Genomic DNA, 19,558 nt, shown 5'->3' with positions numbered 1-19,558 from the left:
ACTGCCGCCGCTCAATCTCCACACAACTGGACAGGTTCGGGTGCAGGACCGTCCCCTACTGCTGTGACAGAAGGTCCTCCCGAAAAGGCAGTCGGATCGGAGGATCGATGGACATGTTGAGCAGCTCGGGATACCAGACTCTTCGTGTCCAATCCGGAGCAACAAGAATGACTTGGGCCCGATCGCGCCTGATCTTCTTCAGCACTCTGGGCAGAAATGGTATAGTCGGAAAGGCGTATAACAGACTACAGCTCCACTCGCGTCGAAAAACATTGCATAGCAAGGGCCGCCTTGGAAATTCCAACATGCAGAATTGCTGACATTGTGCGTTCTCTTTGGTGGTGAATAAATCTAACCAAGGCTCTCCCCACTGTCAAAAGAGACCTTGCACCACCTCCGAGTGAAGATGCCATTCGTGAGCCATCATGCACCTGCGGCTGAGTTCGTCCGCCCTGGCGTTCAGAGAACCTGCCAGGTGTTGAACCACCAAGGATATGCCCTGAAGTTCCAGCCCTGTCCAGAGGCGAAGGGCTTCATGACATAGAGTCCACGACCCCACCATGCCCTATTTGTTGCAGTACCACATGGTGGTGGTGTTGTCCGTGAACACCTGCACAACTCTTCCCCTGACAGAGGGAAGGAATGCTTTCAGTGCAAGACGAATCGCCCTGAGCTCCAGAAGGTTGATGTGAAGCCCAGACTCCGCCGGTCTTCACAGAGGCCCGGACTCCGCCGAAGACCAGAGGCCTCTGATCTCCGCTTCTCATATGTGGCCGCCCTATCCCAGAAGGGATGCGTCCGTCACCACAGTGTGTTCTCGTTGGGGAAGGGCGAGAAATCTGCCATTGACCCAATCCTGGTTCGTGAGCCACCACTGCAGCTGTCGAGCAGTGTCCTCCGAGATCTGGACGCAATCGGACAGATTCCCTTGATGTTGCGCCCACTAGAACTTCAGGTCCCACTGCAGAGCCCACATATGCCACCTGGCATGATCAACCAGCAGGATGCAGGAGGCCATAAGGCTCAGCAGCCTCAGAGTCATTCTGACCGAAACCCGGGATAGAGGATGAAAGATCGGGATCATAGCCCGAATAGCCCGGACTCGCTGTTCGGGAGGATAAACCCGAACCCACGTCATGTCCAGAACTGCTCCGATAAAGAGGAGCTTCTGAGAGGGAATCAGGCACGACTTTGGCACATTGATGGACAACCCCAGCGAATGCAGGAGGTCGGCCGTAGTCTGGAGGTGGGATAAGACTGAATTGGGGCGAGCCCGCCTTCAACAGCCAGTCGTCGAGAGAGGAGACGACTGACCGAAAAGCAGACTGCGCAGGGCGGGTGGAGAGGCCCAAGGTCTTGGCCGTAGGCCGGGAGTCCTCGAAATTCTTTAGGGCGTTGTCTGCTTTGTTGCCAAAAAGGCGACGGCCATCAAAAGGCATATCCCTCAAGGTGTTCTAGACATCCCCTGAAAAGCCAGTTGACCTCATCCAGGCGTAGCGACGAAGTTCTACTGACGTTGAAATGGTCCTGCCCAGACAGTTGGGGGTGTCCAGCCCACAACGGATGGTAAACTTTGCTGCATTCCTACCGGGGGCGACAGACTGGGAGAGCACTGCCCGGGCCTCCTCTGGACACTGAGGCAGCACCTGCGCAACCGTATCCCACACTGAGTGGGAATAACGACCCAAGAGACATGCGGTGTTCACCGACCGCAGTCCTAAGAGGCGGAAGAGAAAATGTTCTTTCCAAGATAGTCAAGCTTCTTGGATTCTCTTTCCGGTGTAGCGGTAGGGAATGCGCTTTTGGAAGTGGAGGCTTGGACTACCAAGCTCTCCGGGGTATGGTGTTTGGAGAGGAAAGTGGGGTAGCTTGGAGCCGTCGGGCAATCATCCTGTCCACGGGAGCCCCCCTAAAAGGGCCTGGACCACGTGCCCAAAAGGACCTCGGTGAGGGCCTCGTTAAACGGCAGCAAGGGCTCCAAAGAGCTCGCAGACGGTTGAAGCACCTCTTTCAGGAGGTTAGTCCTGACCACCACCGTAGGAAGCTTTAGGTTGACAGCCTCGGCCGTCCTACGCAACACCTCTGCGTATGACGCTCCCTCCTCCGTAGCCACGGTAGGAGGAGACAACATGCCAAGGTCAGGAGAGGTGTCCAAACCACTGGCATCCCCCAGTTCTTCTCTCCAGTCCTGATCACTTTCCAACTGGACAGTCACAGGGTCACCTTACCCCTCCCAGTCCTCCTCCTCCTCCTTTTGGTGCCATTTTTGTTGAAAAGGGACCCAGGAGTGAACAGGGGCACAAAAACCCCTCTCGACGCCGGATCCGGCGTCGGCCGACGTCGGTCAGGCTCTGGGTCTAGTCGGAATGGAGGCCGGGGTCGACGCCGGCTGGGGGGCCGACCGGCGTCGAATGCAGTAGTGGTGCCGGAGGAAGCGGCGCCGGTGTAAGCGAATGAGGCCAACCGGCGCCAATCCGGATCCAGGCCTGGATCAAAGGGGGGCCTGCAGCTTCGGGCTGGAGCCGCCGGCAGAGAAGGCCTAGGCCCCCCAACCAAGTCCGTGGGGCCCGAAGGCGCGCCGGCGAGTTCGGGTCGCCCAAAGATGGCATGCATCACCTCGTAGAATGTACAAAGCTGGGCAGGAGTCGCTCCGGGTCCCGGAAAGGGAGGGAAACGCGCAGTCGGCTCTTTGGGCGCCGCAGGAGGGGCACCACCCGCGTTCCTCGTCGGGTCGGCCGACCGACGAGAAGTCGAAGAGCGATGATGTTTCTTCAATTTCTTCTTATGCTTGGACTTACCCGATCCCGAGTGCAAAGACCTGGAACCCGAATGATGGTGGCTCTGCGACAGGTCCCTCAACCTCCCTCGCGACCGGGACCTCGAACGGCGCAGAGCGACTGCCGATGCTGAAGCAGCTTTCGGGACCGCTCCCACAAAGCCTTCAGCGCCAACGACCGGCAATCGGAGCATGACTTAGGGTGTGGTCACGCTCCAGGCAAAAGAGACACACATGGTGCGGATCCGTCACCGACATCATCCGATGCATCCCTCGTGCACCAGGAGTCGAAGACTCGAAAAAGAAGTCTACAAAAGTCAAAACAAATCAGTCAAAAAGTGACTGGAGGTACCGCTCTTCCCGGATCTGCGCTGGCAGGCGCGGAAAAAGAAAGGACTGAAGTCAGCGTGCGAGGGCGACATCGAAGTAGCTGCCGTGACGTCATTCCGGTGACCACGACGGATGCGGAGCCGACTGATGTCACCTTCCGACGCGAGGTACTGCTGATGAAAAAACGTTACAGATCCAGTCTGAAGCCTGGGGATAATTCTAAGTTAAGGAATCTATAACTAACGTGTGTTAGAAATGGGATTTTTGCTCGGCTAGGGCAACTGCCAAAGTCGATGATGCCGGCGTCTGTAGGCTAAGGCTGCGGTGCGGGATGAGGGTGGTGCGTTGTGTAACTTTACGAGCGGTGCCCTCGAACCACGGTGCAAGCAGCGGAGTAGATTTCGGCGTGGAGCGGCATAGTCGAGTATACCAAGGCTTCGTCGTGAAGCGAGGCGGTGGGGAATGCGGTGCCCACAAGTTGCGGTGCGAGCAGCGGCTCGGTGGTGGCTTCAGCTGGCGTCATTGGTGAGACCAGGGTCACAGTGCGGCGTTGTGGCGGTGCCCTCTGCAGGTGCCTTCAGGACACGGAGTCGGCAGAGGCGTCGTAGACGTCATCGGGTTGCTTTTCTTCTGTTGCAGCACAAAACACACAGTCCCCAGCACTGAGGGCAGAGGAGCTTGAAGTCTTTGCTGTTCCTGAGACTTCTTGAACAGGGGGCAAGCGCTACCTCAAGCCCTTGGAGAAACTCACAAAGTAGATTGCAAAAAGTTCAGTCCAGTCCTTTCACTGCCCAAGACAGAACCAGCCACTGCAGGCCAACACAGCAAAGCACACAGCAAAGTGGTAGTTCCTCTCACAGCTTCTACGGCTCTTCTTCTTGGCAGTTTTCTTGGTTCAAAAGAGTTCTAAAGTTCAGGGGTCTGGGCCCCAATATTTATATCCCAAAATCCTTTGATCTCTTAGGCAGAGAGTGTCTGTGCCCAGCCAGAACCAGACAGCATGGTCAGAGGCAGACCAGGCCCTTTGAGGTGCGAGGGAATCTCCTCCTCCTTCCCCAACTGCTGCCCAGGCCTATTTAGTCCTTTCCTAACCCAACTAGACTATCTGGAGCCACTCCTGCTCCCCAGCCTTCTGTCATCCAAAACCCAGACAGGCAATCTACATTCCAGCAGAGGCACACGGGATCACTGAGCAAGGCAATCCCTACTTTCTAAAAGCGGTATATTCAAACACAGAATGTAAAAATCATCATCACGAAAAGATCCATCTTTAGATTTTGAGTTCAGGTATACTAAACTTTATTTTCCTACCTTATTCCCCGGGCCAGTTATGTTTATAAGATGTTATGAACAAACTTCCCATTCTGTCCTATGGGGAACAGGTAACCTTGCAATGGCGAAAAACGAAATTGGCCGTAATCCGCTATCCGGATATGCCACACACACCAGGGCATGTCCTACCTTTCACTTACACTGCACCCAGCCCACAGGGGTACCTTGGGCCTACCTTAATGGTGGCTGACATATAAGAAAAGGGAAGGTGTGGGACTGGCAAGTGGGTGCACTGGCCAAATCGACATGGCAGTTACAAACTGCGCACAGACTCCGCAATGGCGGGTCTAAGTTACCTTTTCAGGGCTACTCATTTGGGTGGCATAATGAGTGCTACAGGTCCACTAGTAGCATTTGATACCCCGGCCCTGGCACACTCAGTGCACTTTACTAGGGACTAACAAGTAAATCAAATATCCAATCATGGGAACACCAATCCATATCACATTTTACCACAGGAGCACTTGCACTTTACCCCTGAAAAGTGCGCAGATACACTATGCCAGCAAAAACAGAGTCAAAACCGGGAGATCGGAAAGCAAAAACTCAGGGGAAACAAGCCAAAAGATGCCAAGTCCAACAATGTGTTTCTTTCAGATACTCTTTATCACATGCAGTCCAATCCATAACACGTATTGCACATTCCCCCACCTAAAAGAGCAGAGGAAGCCTCTCTCCTCTCTCTCACCCAAGGCAGGAGTGGGAACCATCCTAATGCCCTTCACCAGGAGACAGCAATGAAAACCAACCCGCCCGCTTCCTTTCCCACAGCCAGCCTTGTACCGATGCATAATTCAAGCCCTATGCAAGTAAAACACATACAGTCAGCATGCATTAATTTGTGGCTTCAAATCAATCTGATCTGACTTGAATGAAGGCACACAGCCAAACATTTACAAGAGGCTCTGTGCAACGGCAATAAATATAAAAACAAGTATTCAGAAAAATAAAAAAAGAATTTAATGCCACTTAAACAGGGCCGTCATGTTCTTGCATTAACACTTTTACATTTAGAAAACAGATGTAGTGTTTTACTGGTAATAAATTTAAATAGCAAGCCCTTCAGCGCTCTGTGGACTTTTTTTGTGTATTCTTTTAGTATAATTGTCTGTCACAGACACAATAATAAATCACAACGTAACCAAGCACTCAGATTGCAGGCAGCTATCATGTTACATCACTTAACACCAACTTAAAAAATGTAGAAAGAAAATAAATCCCTATCGAACTGGGCAAGGGAAGAGGAGACAAAATAAATAACTGATCTTCTAAAGTGTAAATACAAAATGCACACTTTGAACCATCTATGTCACTGAAGAGAAAGGAACTACATTTAGGTGGACTCAATAATGTGCACAGGTTTTGTGGAGTCAATCAAAGTGAAAGAAGTTAATAGGCAAACTGTGTCGACCAGTCGTTCCTTGCTGTATGCTGTGGTGGGCAGAAGCAAAATATGAACGTTGAACTGACCAATGGATGTTTCTGCTGACCAAATGCCCCTCTCTGTATGTATAATATGTATTTATTTTTTATAAAAACAATAGTCTGGCAAGGCCTCTCAGCAGCGTTCAACACCGTATCCCACCACACTCATCAAGAGACTCTACTACTTTGGGATCCAGGGAGATGCCCTCAAATAGATCGTATCCTTCCTCATACAAGAAACACAGAGAATCCACCAACCACCATTCACTTCAGAACCCAAGAGCACATCTGCGGCGTCCCGCAAGGCTCAACCCTTAGCCCCACAGTAGGAAGATGGCTCTTTATGAGATATATAAAAAAATCTGATATACCGTGTAAAGAGTCCAGGGGTTCCCTCATGAGTGGGCAGGGGGCTTGCTATGGCAAGCCCAAGGTGCTCTGTTAGGGGATAGTGTGGTCGAGCAGCCTTAGGCTTAACACAGAGGAGTGCAAGACATCTGGAAATACGCACAATGGTCAATAAATGAGACACATGACTCGAAAAGGAGATCCAAACCAATTTATAAAAATAGCAAGTATCTTTTTATATGTTTAGGCATCAGAAGAAAATTGTTCAGGTAAGCACATTTTTAAATAGGGCTATTTTTCAGTTCAAAAAAGCGACAGTGCAATTTTCAAGTTCTGTGATATTAACCTATTGGAAGAAAATGATATGCAGTTTATCAGTTCTTGGCAGCAACTTATGGATGCCCAATGTTATCCAAGGGAGAATGGTCACGGTAAAAAGAGGCTGCCTGAGGGGACTGTGTGACCAGCCGGGTAAAACAGGTGGCTTCAGTTCTTGTGATGTTGGGGGACGTGGAGACACCTTTGGTCCTCTTCTCCTCGTGATGGGGTGTCCGGGTGTAGAGGGTCTTTGGGGTGTCAGGTTTCTCGGTCCAGCAACACACGCCGTTGAGGAAGCCTGCCAACAGAGGCTGCAGGTGATGTCGTTGAGGTCACGAGGAGTCACTCCACAATGGACTTGGTACCTTGACAGCTTGAGGCCACACTGGCACCTTTGGGCTACTTCGCTACAAGCTGGGGGGCCCGGGTGCAGTGGTGCTTGGCGGCATTGTGTTTTGGTGGGTACGGAGTCTTCTTGGTCTTTCTTTTACTGCCTGCAGGATGCAGGGGACAGTTCCGCCGTACCTCTGGAGGTCTTAGTTCCTGGGAAAAGTCTAGCAGGTGTCCAGGGCTTTGGGGACTCAGCAGTTGCAGGGCAAGTTGACCACTTGTGCAACAAGCAAAGTCAGCAGGCAGGTCGGTAGGGTTGGTGCCAAATCAGTTTCTGTGTCTTCTGTTCTTGCTGTGCAACTATTCTCGTCTGTCTACTTTCTTCAGGTCATCAGGATTGCTCTTCTGGTGCCAGGGGCTCCCCTAAATACTCAATTTAGAGGTGTTAAGGCAGTGTAGTAGCCAATGGGCTTGCGGTCACTACTCTCCCTTTCTGTTGGAAGTGGGCGCAACCCTGTTCCAGAATTCCTAAGTATGCCATCACAATCATGAAAAATCACGTCCACCTAAGTTTAGCCCACCTTAGGGGTGGTATTGGCCCTAGGGAGGCACGTTTACCTGAATAGTTAATTTTACCGCCTGTTTAGGTGCCAAAGGGGTTCTGGACAACGGGTTCCCCTTCCTCTCCTGACAGGGGAAGCCATATTTGCATTTCAAAGGTGCCAGCTTTTTGAAGCTTGCCGGCCTAGGAAGGCTAAGCAGCAGGTCATCCTGTGGGAGGGGTGTTACACCTTCTTCCAGGACAGGCTATTGTTTTGCATCTCCTGATGACAGAGGCTCTCACCCTAGGAGATCAGAACAGTGTTTCAGTAGCAGGCTGGCAGAAACAAGTCAGGGAGCAGACAAGAGGCTGGTATGGTTTCAGGGGACACCTCTAAGGGGCCCTCTGGGTGCATGTATTGGTAAATCCATCACTGGAATCAGTGTGGGTTTATCAAAACGCGATGTTTGATACCAAACATCCCTATTTTCAGCGAAGCCATCATACAGCTGGGGAACTCGCTTTCACCAGTGTCCAGCACATGTGTTTTAGAATGGCTACCCTGGTCACTTGCACTGGCAGTAATACAACTGACCAGCACAGGCAGGTATGCCCTCACATTTAATATTCAGCACCCAGCCTTAGGGCTGTCAGGCCTGCAGTAGGGATGACTTACAAATACCACAGGCAGTGTTAGGGTACATGCCATGCAGGGATGCGTGACATGTTGTTTTGCCTACACCAAGACATGCAGTCTGCAATGGCAACCTTGCATGGGCTTGGTGAGGGGTCTCTTAGGGTATCACAATACATGCCGCTGCCCTTAGGGACCCTCCTTAGTACCTCAGGCAGAGGGTACTAAAGGTTTTGCCAATTGGAGAAACAATTGAACAGTTTTAGAGAAAGAGCAATGGTAGTGGGGACCCGGTTAGCATGAAACCAGTACACTTCAGTCAAAGTTGCATCAAAAACCAGGCAAGAAGTGGGCGGGGGGTGTGGGGGGTACTGAAACAAGAACCCAGCTCCCTACACCCAACCTGTTCAACACTTACATGACACCCCTGGCCAACACCCTCAGAACACACAGTCGCAACATCATATCCTACACAGACGACACCCAGCTCATCCTCCCGCTCTCTGAAGACCCCTCCACTACCAGGACCAACTTCCACAACTGCGTGACCAGTGTCGCTGATTGGATGAAGACCAACTGCCTAAAATTCAACACGGACAAGGCAGAAGAGCTTCTTTTTAGGAATAACACATCTCTGTGAAACGACACATGGTGGCCCTACGAATTCGGGCCCACACCAACAGACCACACCCACAACCTTGGCATCAACCTAGACAGCAAACTCACCATGAAACGCCAGATAATTGCAGTATCCCCCACCTACTTCTACACCCTCCGCATGCTCTGAAAAATCTTCAGATGGCTCAAGCCGCTGGACTACCACAATGCGCTCTACACTGGGATCACCACCCAACTCCTGTAGAGACTCCAGAAGATTCAGAATTCCGCTGCCAGACTCATTCTCGACCTCCCCAACCAGTCCCACATCATTGCCTACCTAAGGAACCATACACTGGCTCCCCATCCAGAAAAGATGTCAATTCAAGATGATGACACAAGACTACACAGTCCTCCACGACCAAGCACCAGCATACATCAACCATCGCCTGAACCTCTACCAACCCGCCAGACACCTGCACCCAGTTCCCTCACCTTTGCACACATTCCCTGCATCTGCTACAGCTACAGTGGAGGACGATCCTTCTCCTAGCTCGTCACCAAGTCTTGGAACGACCTTCCCCTTTACCTCAGAACATCACCCTCCCTCCTGGAATTCAAAAAGGGACTCAAGATCTGGCTTTTCAACTGTGCCACGCAAGAAGCTTGTGACTGGTTACCCTTTCGGGGGATTCGCTGCATTTTACAAATCCGAGTTGATTGATTGATTGCTTGATGTATATAAGCACATGAGCTACCACGCATACACATATATGTGTCAAGACAGAGCAGCCATGTCTGATGATATGTACACAGACATGCATGACCATTCATCACCAAGAATGAGCACATTGAAAACATGACGCAAGCACCATTTTTTAAATGTACTTTTTCAAGAAGGTGGTGACTTTACTTGGAGCAGTAATTTTAGAAAATGAATAAAGTGTGCAGAAAAGAGTGACTACCAGCACTCCAATAAATACACAAATAAAAAAGCACAACAGCAAGTGGTGGGGGAGCAGAAAGGGAGTGTGTGGGTGAAACAAGTCAATGTAGTCAAGTAGCGAGAGCAGCGGGTGATGGGGCAGTGGAGGAGCAAGGGCAGGGTTCAATTTCTCTTTTTTTTTAAAGTGAGAGAGGCAGTAGAATGGCTAATGGCGGAGACAGTGAGCAACACTGAGAGCATAGGGGGATTTGAGATAGGAAACAGCACGCAAAGAACAGAGCAAGACATTCCATGTGTCCCCCGTAGAGTGCTAATAAAGAAGTAAGAAGTGGAAAGACACATGTCATTCAATCAGAATACAGTAAAGAGGAAGTGCTATAGAGTTAGGCCAGACAATAAATGCTTAAGACCCCCCTCCCCAAGCTATCAAATAAGAAGCACAGGAATAATACAGACAAGAAAGCCATCCAATCAAACAGAAAACCTAATAACAATATTTTTTTGTTTCCACCACTTCTGCTAGAAAGTTGATGAAAAATTCACTAAGCTTACAGTGAAAACCTGTTATGATGTTAAACCGGAGTCTCCTCCCGTCTTCACCCGCCAATTCCCCATTGCAACATCCTGCTTCAGGAGCCATTCATGAACAAACACAGCCTCTGGTACAACTTTGATTCTAATTATGAATGAGACTGTCTCCATTACATCTCCTATCCCTCCTTTGTTCTAGGGAATTTAAATTCTTCAGCCTCTCCTCGTGGTTAAAATGTATTTTTAAAAAGACCGAAGAGCTGACACAAAGCTCACTATATGTATATATTTTAATTAATAAGAGACAAACAGTCGATCGACAACAGATAAAGCGGTCTACAAGGGAGACCTCAAAAACATGCAGGTTCATAAAATATAAGGGTGCCTTGCCAACTGTGAAAGACAACTCTTCAGAACAATTTGCAGTCTATCTCCTTATAAATGTGGCCCATTTGTATTTTACCATTACACATCTCTTTGTGTGTTGCAATAGGTGCTAATCTGCCTTCCAACAAAGGAGCACAAATGGTCGCCAAGAACGCTCACAGCTAATACACATATGAGGGCTTCAGTATGGCATCGAAGTACCTCAACCACCATCTGCTTCTAACCAAACACAACAAATGGAATAGCTACTTACGTGACCAATCGAAAAGCTCATTAAAGGGTAAGAAACCAGTACAGAAATGCTACAGTAGAATGCATGTCCTTCTCTAAGAGTCTCACTGTTACCTGAACACAACTAGCACTATATAAGCAACTCTATCGCAGAACTTGGGAGCAGATAGAGGAAATTAATGGGTTGAACTAAACTGGACACACACCAAATGTTTGATCTGCCCCATACCCTCTCTCTTCAAGAGAATACAAGGTTAACAAATACTCGTTTAAAGAGAAGCATCTTACAATACCCACCAAAACTTAGATATGTTCCAACTGACCACCCCAGGCAACAGACTTCTCGGAAAGGAGTTTGCTGCTCCTCTAGTGCAACAGGATACTAGCAACACAGTTTGAAATGCAAGAGAAAACAACTCCTTAGGGCATCCTAGCTGTCAGAGGTCCCAGCATTTCATTGTATTTATGACTAAAGTCTTGTGTAAGCAGATAGTGATATTTGAGAGAGTCATGTAGTTCCATAACATCAATTTATACTGAAAAGTAGAAAAACAGGAAAGGACAATGGCATATTAGTTCAGTCCTGGTGTTTTGTTATCATATGAATACCAGTATGTAAACTACTCAATTTCTTTAACAGCTGCCAACTTGCCTTGGGAGACTTTCATGCCCAACCACATAGCAGGGCCTCGAACACATGAGGAAGCACAAAACACTAAGCAACACAGCAGAGATCAGACCATAACAGAGGGCGAGCCAGAGAGAGGAAATGACGGGGTGAAGGAGAAATTGCCAGAGAGAAGTGGACAGAGAGAGAAAGATTTTAAGGCACATTTTACACAGAGACAATGACATAGATCTAGCAGTCCAGAATGCAATGCTAGAGAGAGGGTTATGAGTAGAGATGTGCACACTAAATCTCAAAAAAGCCTTCAAGTTACCAGTGTTTGGGCTGTGCAGGATTCCTGTTTCCTCTGGCCTGTGGCGATTTTCCTTGTGTACGATCCTCATCAATATGTCAGGGCTGCCAGCTGGATAAAAAGCTACAAAAATGAAGGAGTGTGTTAGAAGAGTGTTTCTGGGGAGTCACAGAGGCAAGAGGTAGGGTGCCTTCCTAGTCGCAGAGATATTTTCAAACTCCTACTTACATGAAGTGGGATCATTAATGTCCACTCTTCTCTTTGGATCATGGGGGTCCAGCACCTGCGCCCGGTCCCGTTTCTCAATTCGCAGCAAAGTTTCGGGGTTGGCAATGTTGTAGCCTTAAGAGGAAAAGGTGGTATTACAATTGGAGCCTTGTAGCTCCCGATCTGGCAGACCTTCAATGTAAAGCAATCGGGCAGCTAAACAGAGAATTCAAACGCAGAAAAGATATATGCCCCATCCAGCCTGCCCTATACATGTCTACCCTTGACAGCTAGCTACGGTATCTCCAGCGTTTTCATTGTTCACACATAAGTATTCTTCCTTTGTGCCAAAAGACCTTCATAAATGTGTGTATACTTTTTGTTTCCACCACTTCTGCTAGAAATTGATGAAAAATTCACTAACCTTACAGTGAAAACATGTTATGATGTTAAAGCGGAGTTTCCTCCCTTCTTCACCCGCCAATTCCCCATTGCAACATCTTGCTTCAGGAGCCATTCATGAACAAACACAGCCTCTGGGACAGCTTTGATTCTCATCATGAATGCGAGTGTCTTCATTACTACCCCTCCTTTGTTCTAGAGAATTTTAATTCTTCAGCCTCTCCTCGTGGTTTAAAATGTGAAGTGCATTACTTTGATAACTCTGTTTTGAACACCCTCAATTCTATATTGATTCTTTGAGAGATGTGATCTTAAGATCTGGTCACAATACTCATCAGTGATGTGTACCGAAGTAACAGGGACTTGTTTTCTCCTTGTTTGTACATCCCCATAGAGCCAGAACTTTTTTCTGCCATAACACTATCGCATTGTTTACCAGTGCAAGATATTTTTCGTGTTGTGTGGACCTTAAAATGTCGCCACAGATCCTGTACTCGCTACGATTCTTGTGACACTAATCTACCAGAAACAGATACAGTGTAAAGGCACAAGTCTTAAGAGATTATAAGCTACAGAAGAAAAGCCTTAGGTACCAATGCTTTTGACTTTCCACGCATGTTCCCTCTCATCCAATCCCCTACACAAATCTTCTGAGTGAGAGGAACCACAGCTGGTTTAGCGGCTCAATAGCAAACATAAAGCTACTAAGCAGTATCAAACTGGAGGGAATCCTACTTAGAAACAAGCTTAATGGACTAGAAAAAAATACCCAAATTGACCACACAACCATGTCCTAAAAATAAATCAGATCAGTGTCTCAAACAAATGCCTCGATTACATCTGTCATGCATTTCACAAGCATGCAACCACCACTCACAAATAAAATTATTTCCTGAAAAAAATGAAAATTAACAAGGACATCCAACCAAATCATATAGTCCAGGAGAACTGTATCCTAAATAGTGCAATCTCCAAGAACAGAACACCACAAACATCAAGTTCTCCTTCACACAACCTCCCTGAAATGACCGTCACCGTTACTGTTAAACCCCGTGAGAAATATCTTTATTAAACCTTATATGGGTATGCATGTTTGGAAGAGTACATTACTGAGATGTAATTTATCAAGGGCTTCCAGCACAAGATCTTCCCAATGGTGTTTGGCCGGACACAAATTTCACAACCTGTCATACCTGGGATTGGATACTGGTTGCCAATAAACCATGAATGAGAGTTCACACCTCTGCACACAAGGACAGTCCTGGGCCCTTGTCAGATCAAATTAACCACCATCAGCCAGCTAGAGATCTTCCACTTACTATTTCCCAGCATTCTAGTATCAAGGCTATAGAAGAAGAACATCACAAATCCCAAGTCCAGCTGTGAGCAGCCGATCAGTGGACATTCAACTAAAAGAGGATTATTTGAAACAGCAAAGTGTGTAGTGTTATATCCTTTCCCTCTTGGTTCACTCCTGCCCTCCCCTCTCCTTTCCCCTTCCTTGGTTCTATCTTAGAATTCTCCGGTGGAGGCCGTTTAGAATGTTGGAGTTCTCTCAGATACGGCTTGAGAGGACTGGCAAGCTGAAGATGTTTGTTCTCTACTTGACAATAAAGTACATTGAACCTACCTACTGCGTCCCTACTTACTTTTTTTTGGCGAAGAGCTGTGGGATGCTGTGACAGAGGCAGCACTTCACCTTCACCCTGTTGATTTTCGTCTTGCCAGTCGCTCTGGTGCCGGTTCAAGCCTCGGCACTGCTGCATGGTTCAAGCTAACTGCTGATGTGCTTATCTCGCCTTCCATTCGTGTGCTACAAGTGGATCTTCCAGCTGTTCTGTCCCCTGCTTCCTGGGTTGACGGAGGACGATCTTGGACTTTGAACCTGTCTTATCCGGCCGGTGTTGCCACGGACTCTTCTTGCTCCTGTTCGTCATGTTCCAGCTTTGGATACGTTTTTGAGGTACTGTTTGGCTTGAATTTGTGTGTCCCTGCAGCCCGTGTACTGCCACGCTTCAAGGGAGGGAAGCTTGCGTTGGGAGTCTTCACAGGAGTTCCTTTGAGGCATTGTGTCCTGCCAGTAGTCCTGCCATTATTGTTCTCCAGCTGGGTGGCCTTCTGTGTAACAGTGCGGCAACATCCTGGAAGGTGGTGGCAGACTTCATGTACTAGGACCTTTCTCCTCTAGAGTCTCTTGGCCTTTCGTGCGATTTCCCAGTGGGCTGTTGTCATTGCGGCGCAGTGTGTGTTTGAGGATACTGAGTTGTTCCTCGTTTCTGGAGACGCTCTGCTGTCGGCTGTCTTGGCGCTCGGGCGGCAGTCACGCTGATTCCTCACATCAAGTGGCGTCTCTCACTCGCTTTTGGGGACATCCTGGTGTTATTCTCCCAGAGTTTCTTTCAGCCATTGCCGGACGTCGAATTCTCCTCAGAGAGTGGGAGGTTTCCCCAGCGAGCTACAATGGAATTTCCTGGCGGCGCTCCTCCCGCGATCTCCAGACCGCCTTCCTCTTCATTAACACCAGCATAGAAATAGGACTATTCTTATTCATGCTCAGTTGAACTCTCTCTGAAGTATTTGATCAATGCATGCAACGTATGTTACTAGTTTAACTGCATGCTAGTTGCAGCTCATGCTGGGATTTTCTAAAATAGCAGGGATGTGGAATTCCTATAGCCCGACGCCCAGGAAATATTGTTTGGGGTCAAGGGCAACAAGTTTTCATGTGTATTTTGTCCTTGGGACAAGTAGGGCCAACCCCCTGCAGCACAAACCCTTTGGCTGCCAATTTGCAGTACCACATTATGGATCAGGGAGGGGCACTGTCTGCAGATAAGGTAATATTTTTGTCCATATGTTAATGCTTTTCAAACTTGTATTTTTGGTTCATTAATTGAAAGCCTTTATTATTAGGGTCAGCGCTCTAAGTAAAAGTTGTAAGCTCTGACTGCACTACTGACGGTGGTTCCAGTATAAAAATGTGTACATACGTGTTTAAAGTTTAGTTATAGAGGCTTTATAATGCTCCTAGAATGCTCTCCGATTTGATGCAAATATTTGCAGAAGCTTGAAATCAAGATAGATGATTCTTTTGTTTCCAAATAAAATGTTCATAAAAAAGATGAAAGCAGAATAAAAACAGATTGCTAAACTACTGTAAAATGTCAGGAACCATTTCTTTGCAGCATCATTTAGTAACATGTGTTGATGCATGCTAGTATTTCCCAAAAGATATTCATAATGCAAAATCGATGTAACCAGTTTCAATCATATTTTGGGAAACAAAAATAAACAAGCATTGGCAAAGCCAGTAGGTCTGGAATTGGTGGTCAGCTTTTTAGATTTGTCAATGTGTGAATAGTTTTGGCATGGTTTTTGTAAAACGTTACTGGTGTGGGAGCTGCTGGGACCTCACTATAATAACAAACATTGGCAAAAGCAAAAATAGTTTTTGGTCTCAAAAAGCACACACTGGCGCAGTGAGCAAAACTACTTTGTGTGCCGATATGCTCCTTGTGAAAGATCAGAACGCTGTCACTCAAAGTGAAGCCAGACGATACAGAGAGACAGAGAGAGCGAGACACAGAATTTTAATAAACGCAAAAGGTTATGGTCAACGCCTGACCAAATTAGGGGCCCAATTATTAAAGAGAGTCTCAAAAGTACACCCATGGTGCAGCTATATGGCTTTCGTGAATTCCCAAGAATTTACAGAAGTAGGACAAGAAATAGTATCCCTGGAAAATATTTGTGAACTGCATTTTATAATGAGCAAATGTGCATATGTAGATTTGCTCATGCGAAAATCTGAGTGTTTGCAAGATCACTTTCCCACCAACCACTTTTTACTCCACTCTGGAAGAAGGTTTACATCTGCCATTGTCAGGAGTACATTTTCAAAAAATTTCAGTATGGGAAAAGATTAGAGAAGAGTTGTTAAAAACCCTTAAAACATGCAAGTTAGTAGGTTTGCGCAGACTCAAAAGGGCATTCTAATCCTGGAAATATTGCTTACCACTACCTTCAGCCCCAGTATGTACGTGGCAACATAAGGGGATTGCAAGTATTCAAACACTACTGTGGTATGAGCCATGGCCTAATCAGAGAGGCTATATCAGAGCTCTTATATAATCAGATAGCAGCCATTGTGTGGCTGCACAACATGGCACCAAAAGGGCATGTGGATTTTGTTACAGGACAAGTAGATTTAGGAAGCAACCTGCCCCATGGACAAGTAGATATTTTATTAAATTCCACACCCCTGAATAGAAATACAAACGGGAGGAACTTATCCTGTTCAGTGCTATGTGACATATTGTACGCTCTTTTCACGGGGTATTTTGGTCATTAACCTCATTTTATTCCACAGGTCTTCATTGTTTTTCCCCTGTCTCCAGCCCTCCTGGCTATTTTAGCATTTTCCTGCCTACAAAAATTTCTCAAAACCAAAGGGGATGATGGGCGGAGTGTTGAACATTGCAAGCACTCACCCCCAGTCAACGGATCTGGGTTTAATCCATCATCATTCTTTAGCTCACTCTGCCACCCCAGTTCAGACATGGCCATATGCAAATCAGTCTGACCCTGTGCATCATGGGAACAGTCCAGCACCGAACTGCCAAGCAATGTCTTCCCTGGACCAGAAACAAGCATCCTGTGACCGGTTTCTAGCTAATCAGCCGCCATCAGCCAGGCTAGCTTGAATCCAGTGGCAAAGTGAGCAAGGGACCCATGTCTGGGCATACCCTGCCAACTTAGGGTGAACAAAGCAAAACCAAAGTGGATGATGGATGGAGTGTTGAACATTGCAAGCACTCACCCCCAGTCAACTGATCTGGGTTTAATCCATCATCATTCTTTAGCTCACGCCGCCACCCCAGTTCAGACAAATCAGTCTGACCCTGTGCCTCACGGGAATTAGGAAAGTTAAAACATTACATGCATAGGATTGTACTTAAAGATGGAGCACATCCAGTAGTACATAAGACTCGCTCTGTACCTCTACTCATGAGGGAATCTTTAAGGCTAGAACTTGAGAAACTGGTCAACCAGGGGGTAACACGGGAAATTGAAAGTTCTGAATGGTTGGCGCCCATTGTTCTCACAACCAAGAACAATGGTAAGAACATTCGTTTGTGCGTGGACTTGAGGGATCTCAACGCAAGCATCATGGTGGACAGACATCCCCTATCAAGGATACACAAGATGCTTAGTACCATTCAAGAGGCAAAGTATTTCAGCGTTCTAGATTTGTCCTCGGCGTACCATCAGGTCAATCTTCATCCTGAGTCCCAGCTGTTAGCGACATTCACTACACCCTTTGGAAATTTAAAGTTTCAAAGAATGCCATTTAGTCTAGCTTCAGCTGCCTCAGCCTTTCAAAGAATAATGCAACACATACTTAGGGAATGTGTCAAGACATTGTGCTTTCAGGATGATATACTAATATATGGTTCAAGTGAAGGTGAACACAATGGTAATGTCAGTAATGTGTTGAACAAACTAAGAGATGCAGAATTTACAACAAAGGAATGTAAATGTACACTGGGAGTGACATCTGTAGACTATCTTGGTCACACAATTTCAGATCAAAATTGATTTGGTTGAAGCTGTGAGGAAAGACTTGCAAATATCTATTACATGTGGTATGGCTGTATTTTTTATTCTGCAAGGTTTTCTTTTTTACAATTTGTATTAAAAAAGATGTATGCAGGTTGTACAAATACAAATTAAATATTAGAACAAAATAATTAAGTACACATAAAGGTATACTTTTGTAAGGATTACCAGTATGCACAGGATGAAAAGATCCCTAGTACACAATAATAAAATCTTCATTATAAGTTATCTTTGTTTTTTTAGTAGTTATTAGGAATATAAAATACAAACTAAAGGATGCAGAGAATGAGGGCAAAAAGGAGATTTGATGCCACTATATGTAGTGATCTACTTTTTAGGAACCATATCATTAGTTAAAAGACTTAAGTTATTATATACTTCTGACTTCCCCTTTGGGAAATAGATATTTTTCTTGTTAAAAAAAGGGGACATCAAACTCCCAATCTAGTCCTCTATTTTTGCTTTTATCATAAGTTTTTATTTTTTTACATTTCTTTTTGCCACAATCATGCTTCTATAAACCCATGCACACTGCACTGTTGACAAATAGCCAAGAGACCATATATCATTAAAAGAAACAGCTGCCTATAATCTGGGAATATTGGGTACAAGGATCATTCCATTTATTTCAAAACCATCTGTCCAAATAGAGGAAACTATCACCAAACCGCAAAAAACACTATAAGGAAAGCTCTCCTTTCAAGAAGCCCAATGATTATCAGACAAGAAAATCCAAACATCCACAGTAGAGTCAAATATAGTCTGTAGTATATTGCCATGTATACCTTAGACCAAAGTCAACTTTATACTGTACCCTTGCCCACACATCGTATTCCAGCCACTGGTACCAGAGCCTATGCCCATTTCATCCATCCATTCTGTTTTATATTTATTAGTTGAGTTGCGGGAAACTGCACATTTTCTTAATAACAAGTGCATTCTTCAAATAAATGAAAGTGTAAAAATTGCTGGTGTATTAGGTAAGTCTGCCTGCATGAAAGCAGGTTATTGATTCACCACTGAGCTTAGTTTCAAGAAGCCTATTTATATTTTAGGTACTCAATTGTTCATAATTTTTGCAGTGCAGATAAAGCACCCTAAAGTGACATTAATTCACGCGTGGCACAATATAAATTAAACAAAGAGCAAGCATTGGAAAACCAACAAATTTGGATTTAAAATGGTAACATATGGAAATGTAGGGTTAGCACATAAAAGCCAGACGAGCTAAGAAATAAAAGATGGTCGGGACTGAAGGTTCCCTTGACTTCATTACTGTCCTGAACTGAAACTAGATGGCAAGGGAGCCTTCATGAAAGTACTTCTATCGTTCGATGTTAGGAAAAGAAACGAAGGACTATGATAAAGATAGATCGCCTTTTATGAGAAACAAGCATTGGCAGAACAGAAGCCTCATCTGTAGCTCTTTGCATGTTGCTGTGGAGTTCATGTAGGGTGCAAGGGGGGGTGGGGGGGGAATGGAACCTATGGGTAGGGAGGAAGACGCCTTAATGGAAAAGGAGAGGGAGGGAGGTTGTAGGGAGAAAGGATCAGACAGGGTGGTAAAGAATCAGTCGGAACAGCCGGAGGCGAGGAGCAAGACACACAGGAAAAAAAGGGTGTGGCAAGGAGCGACACACTGGAGGGAAAGGCAGGAGAAATGCCCCGTTTACTTACCAGTAAT

The 19,558-nt window shown here is 46.5% G+C and overlaps 1 protein-coding gene across 1 annotated transcript in view; it reads right to left on the bottom strand.

The window, feature by feature from the left end:
• The window catches only part of LOC146813084 (uncharacterized), a 122,203-nt gene that overhangs the window by 72,643 nt on the left and 30,002 nt on the right, over positions 1–19,558 (bottom strand). Inside the window, exons 3-4 of the mRNA XM_085620069.1 lie at positions 11,875–11,988; positions 11,668–11,769 (exon numbers count right to left, since the gene is read on the bottom strand). Of these exons, the coding sequence (XP_085476195.1) occupies positions 11,668–11,769; positions 11,875–11,988 (216 nt within the window). The remainder of the gene's footprint in view (positions 1–11,667; positions 11,770–11,874; positions 11,989–19,558) is intronic.

Source organism: Triturus cristatus, chromosome 7 (assembly GCF_964204655.1).
Source record: "Triturus cristatus chromosome 7, aTriCri1.1, whole genome shotgun sequence".
In the NCBI taxonomy this organism is placed as follows: Eukaryota; Metazoa; Chordata; class Amphibia; order Caudata; family Salamandridae; genus Triturus; species Triturus cristatus.
Note: the sequence above shows the minus strand (reverse complement) of the source record. Positions and strands in the feature narration are given on the sequence as shown.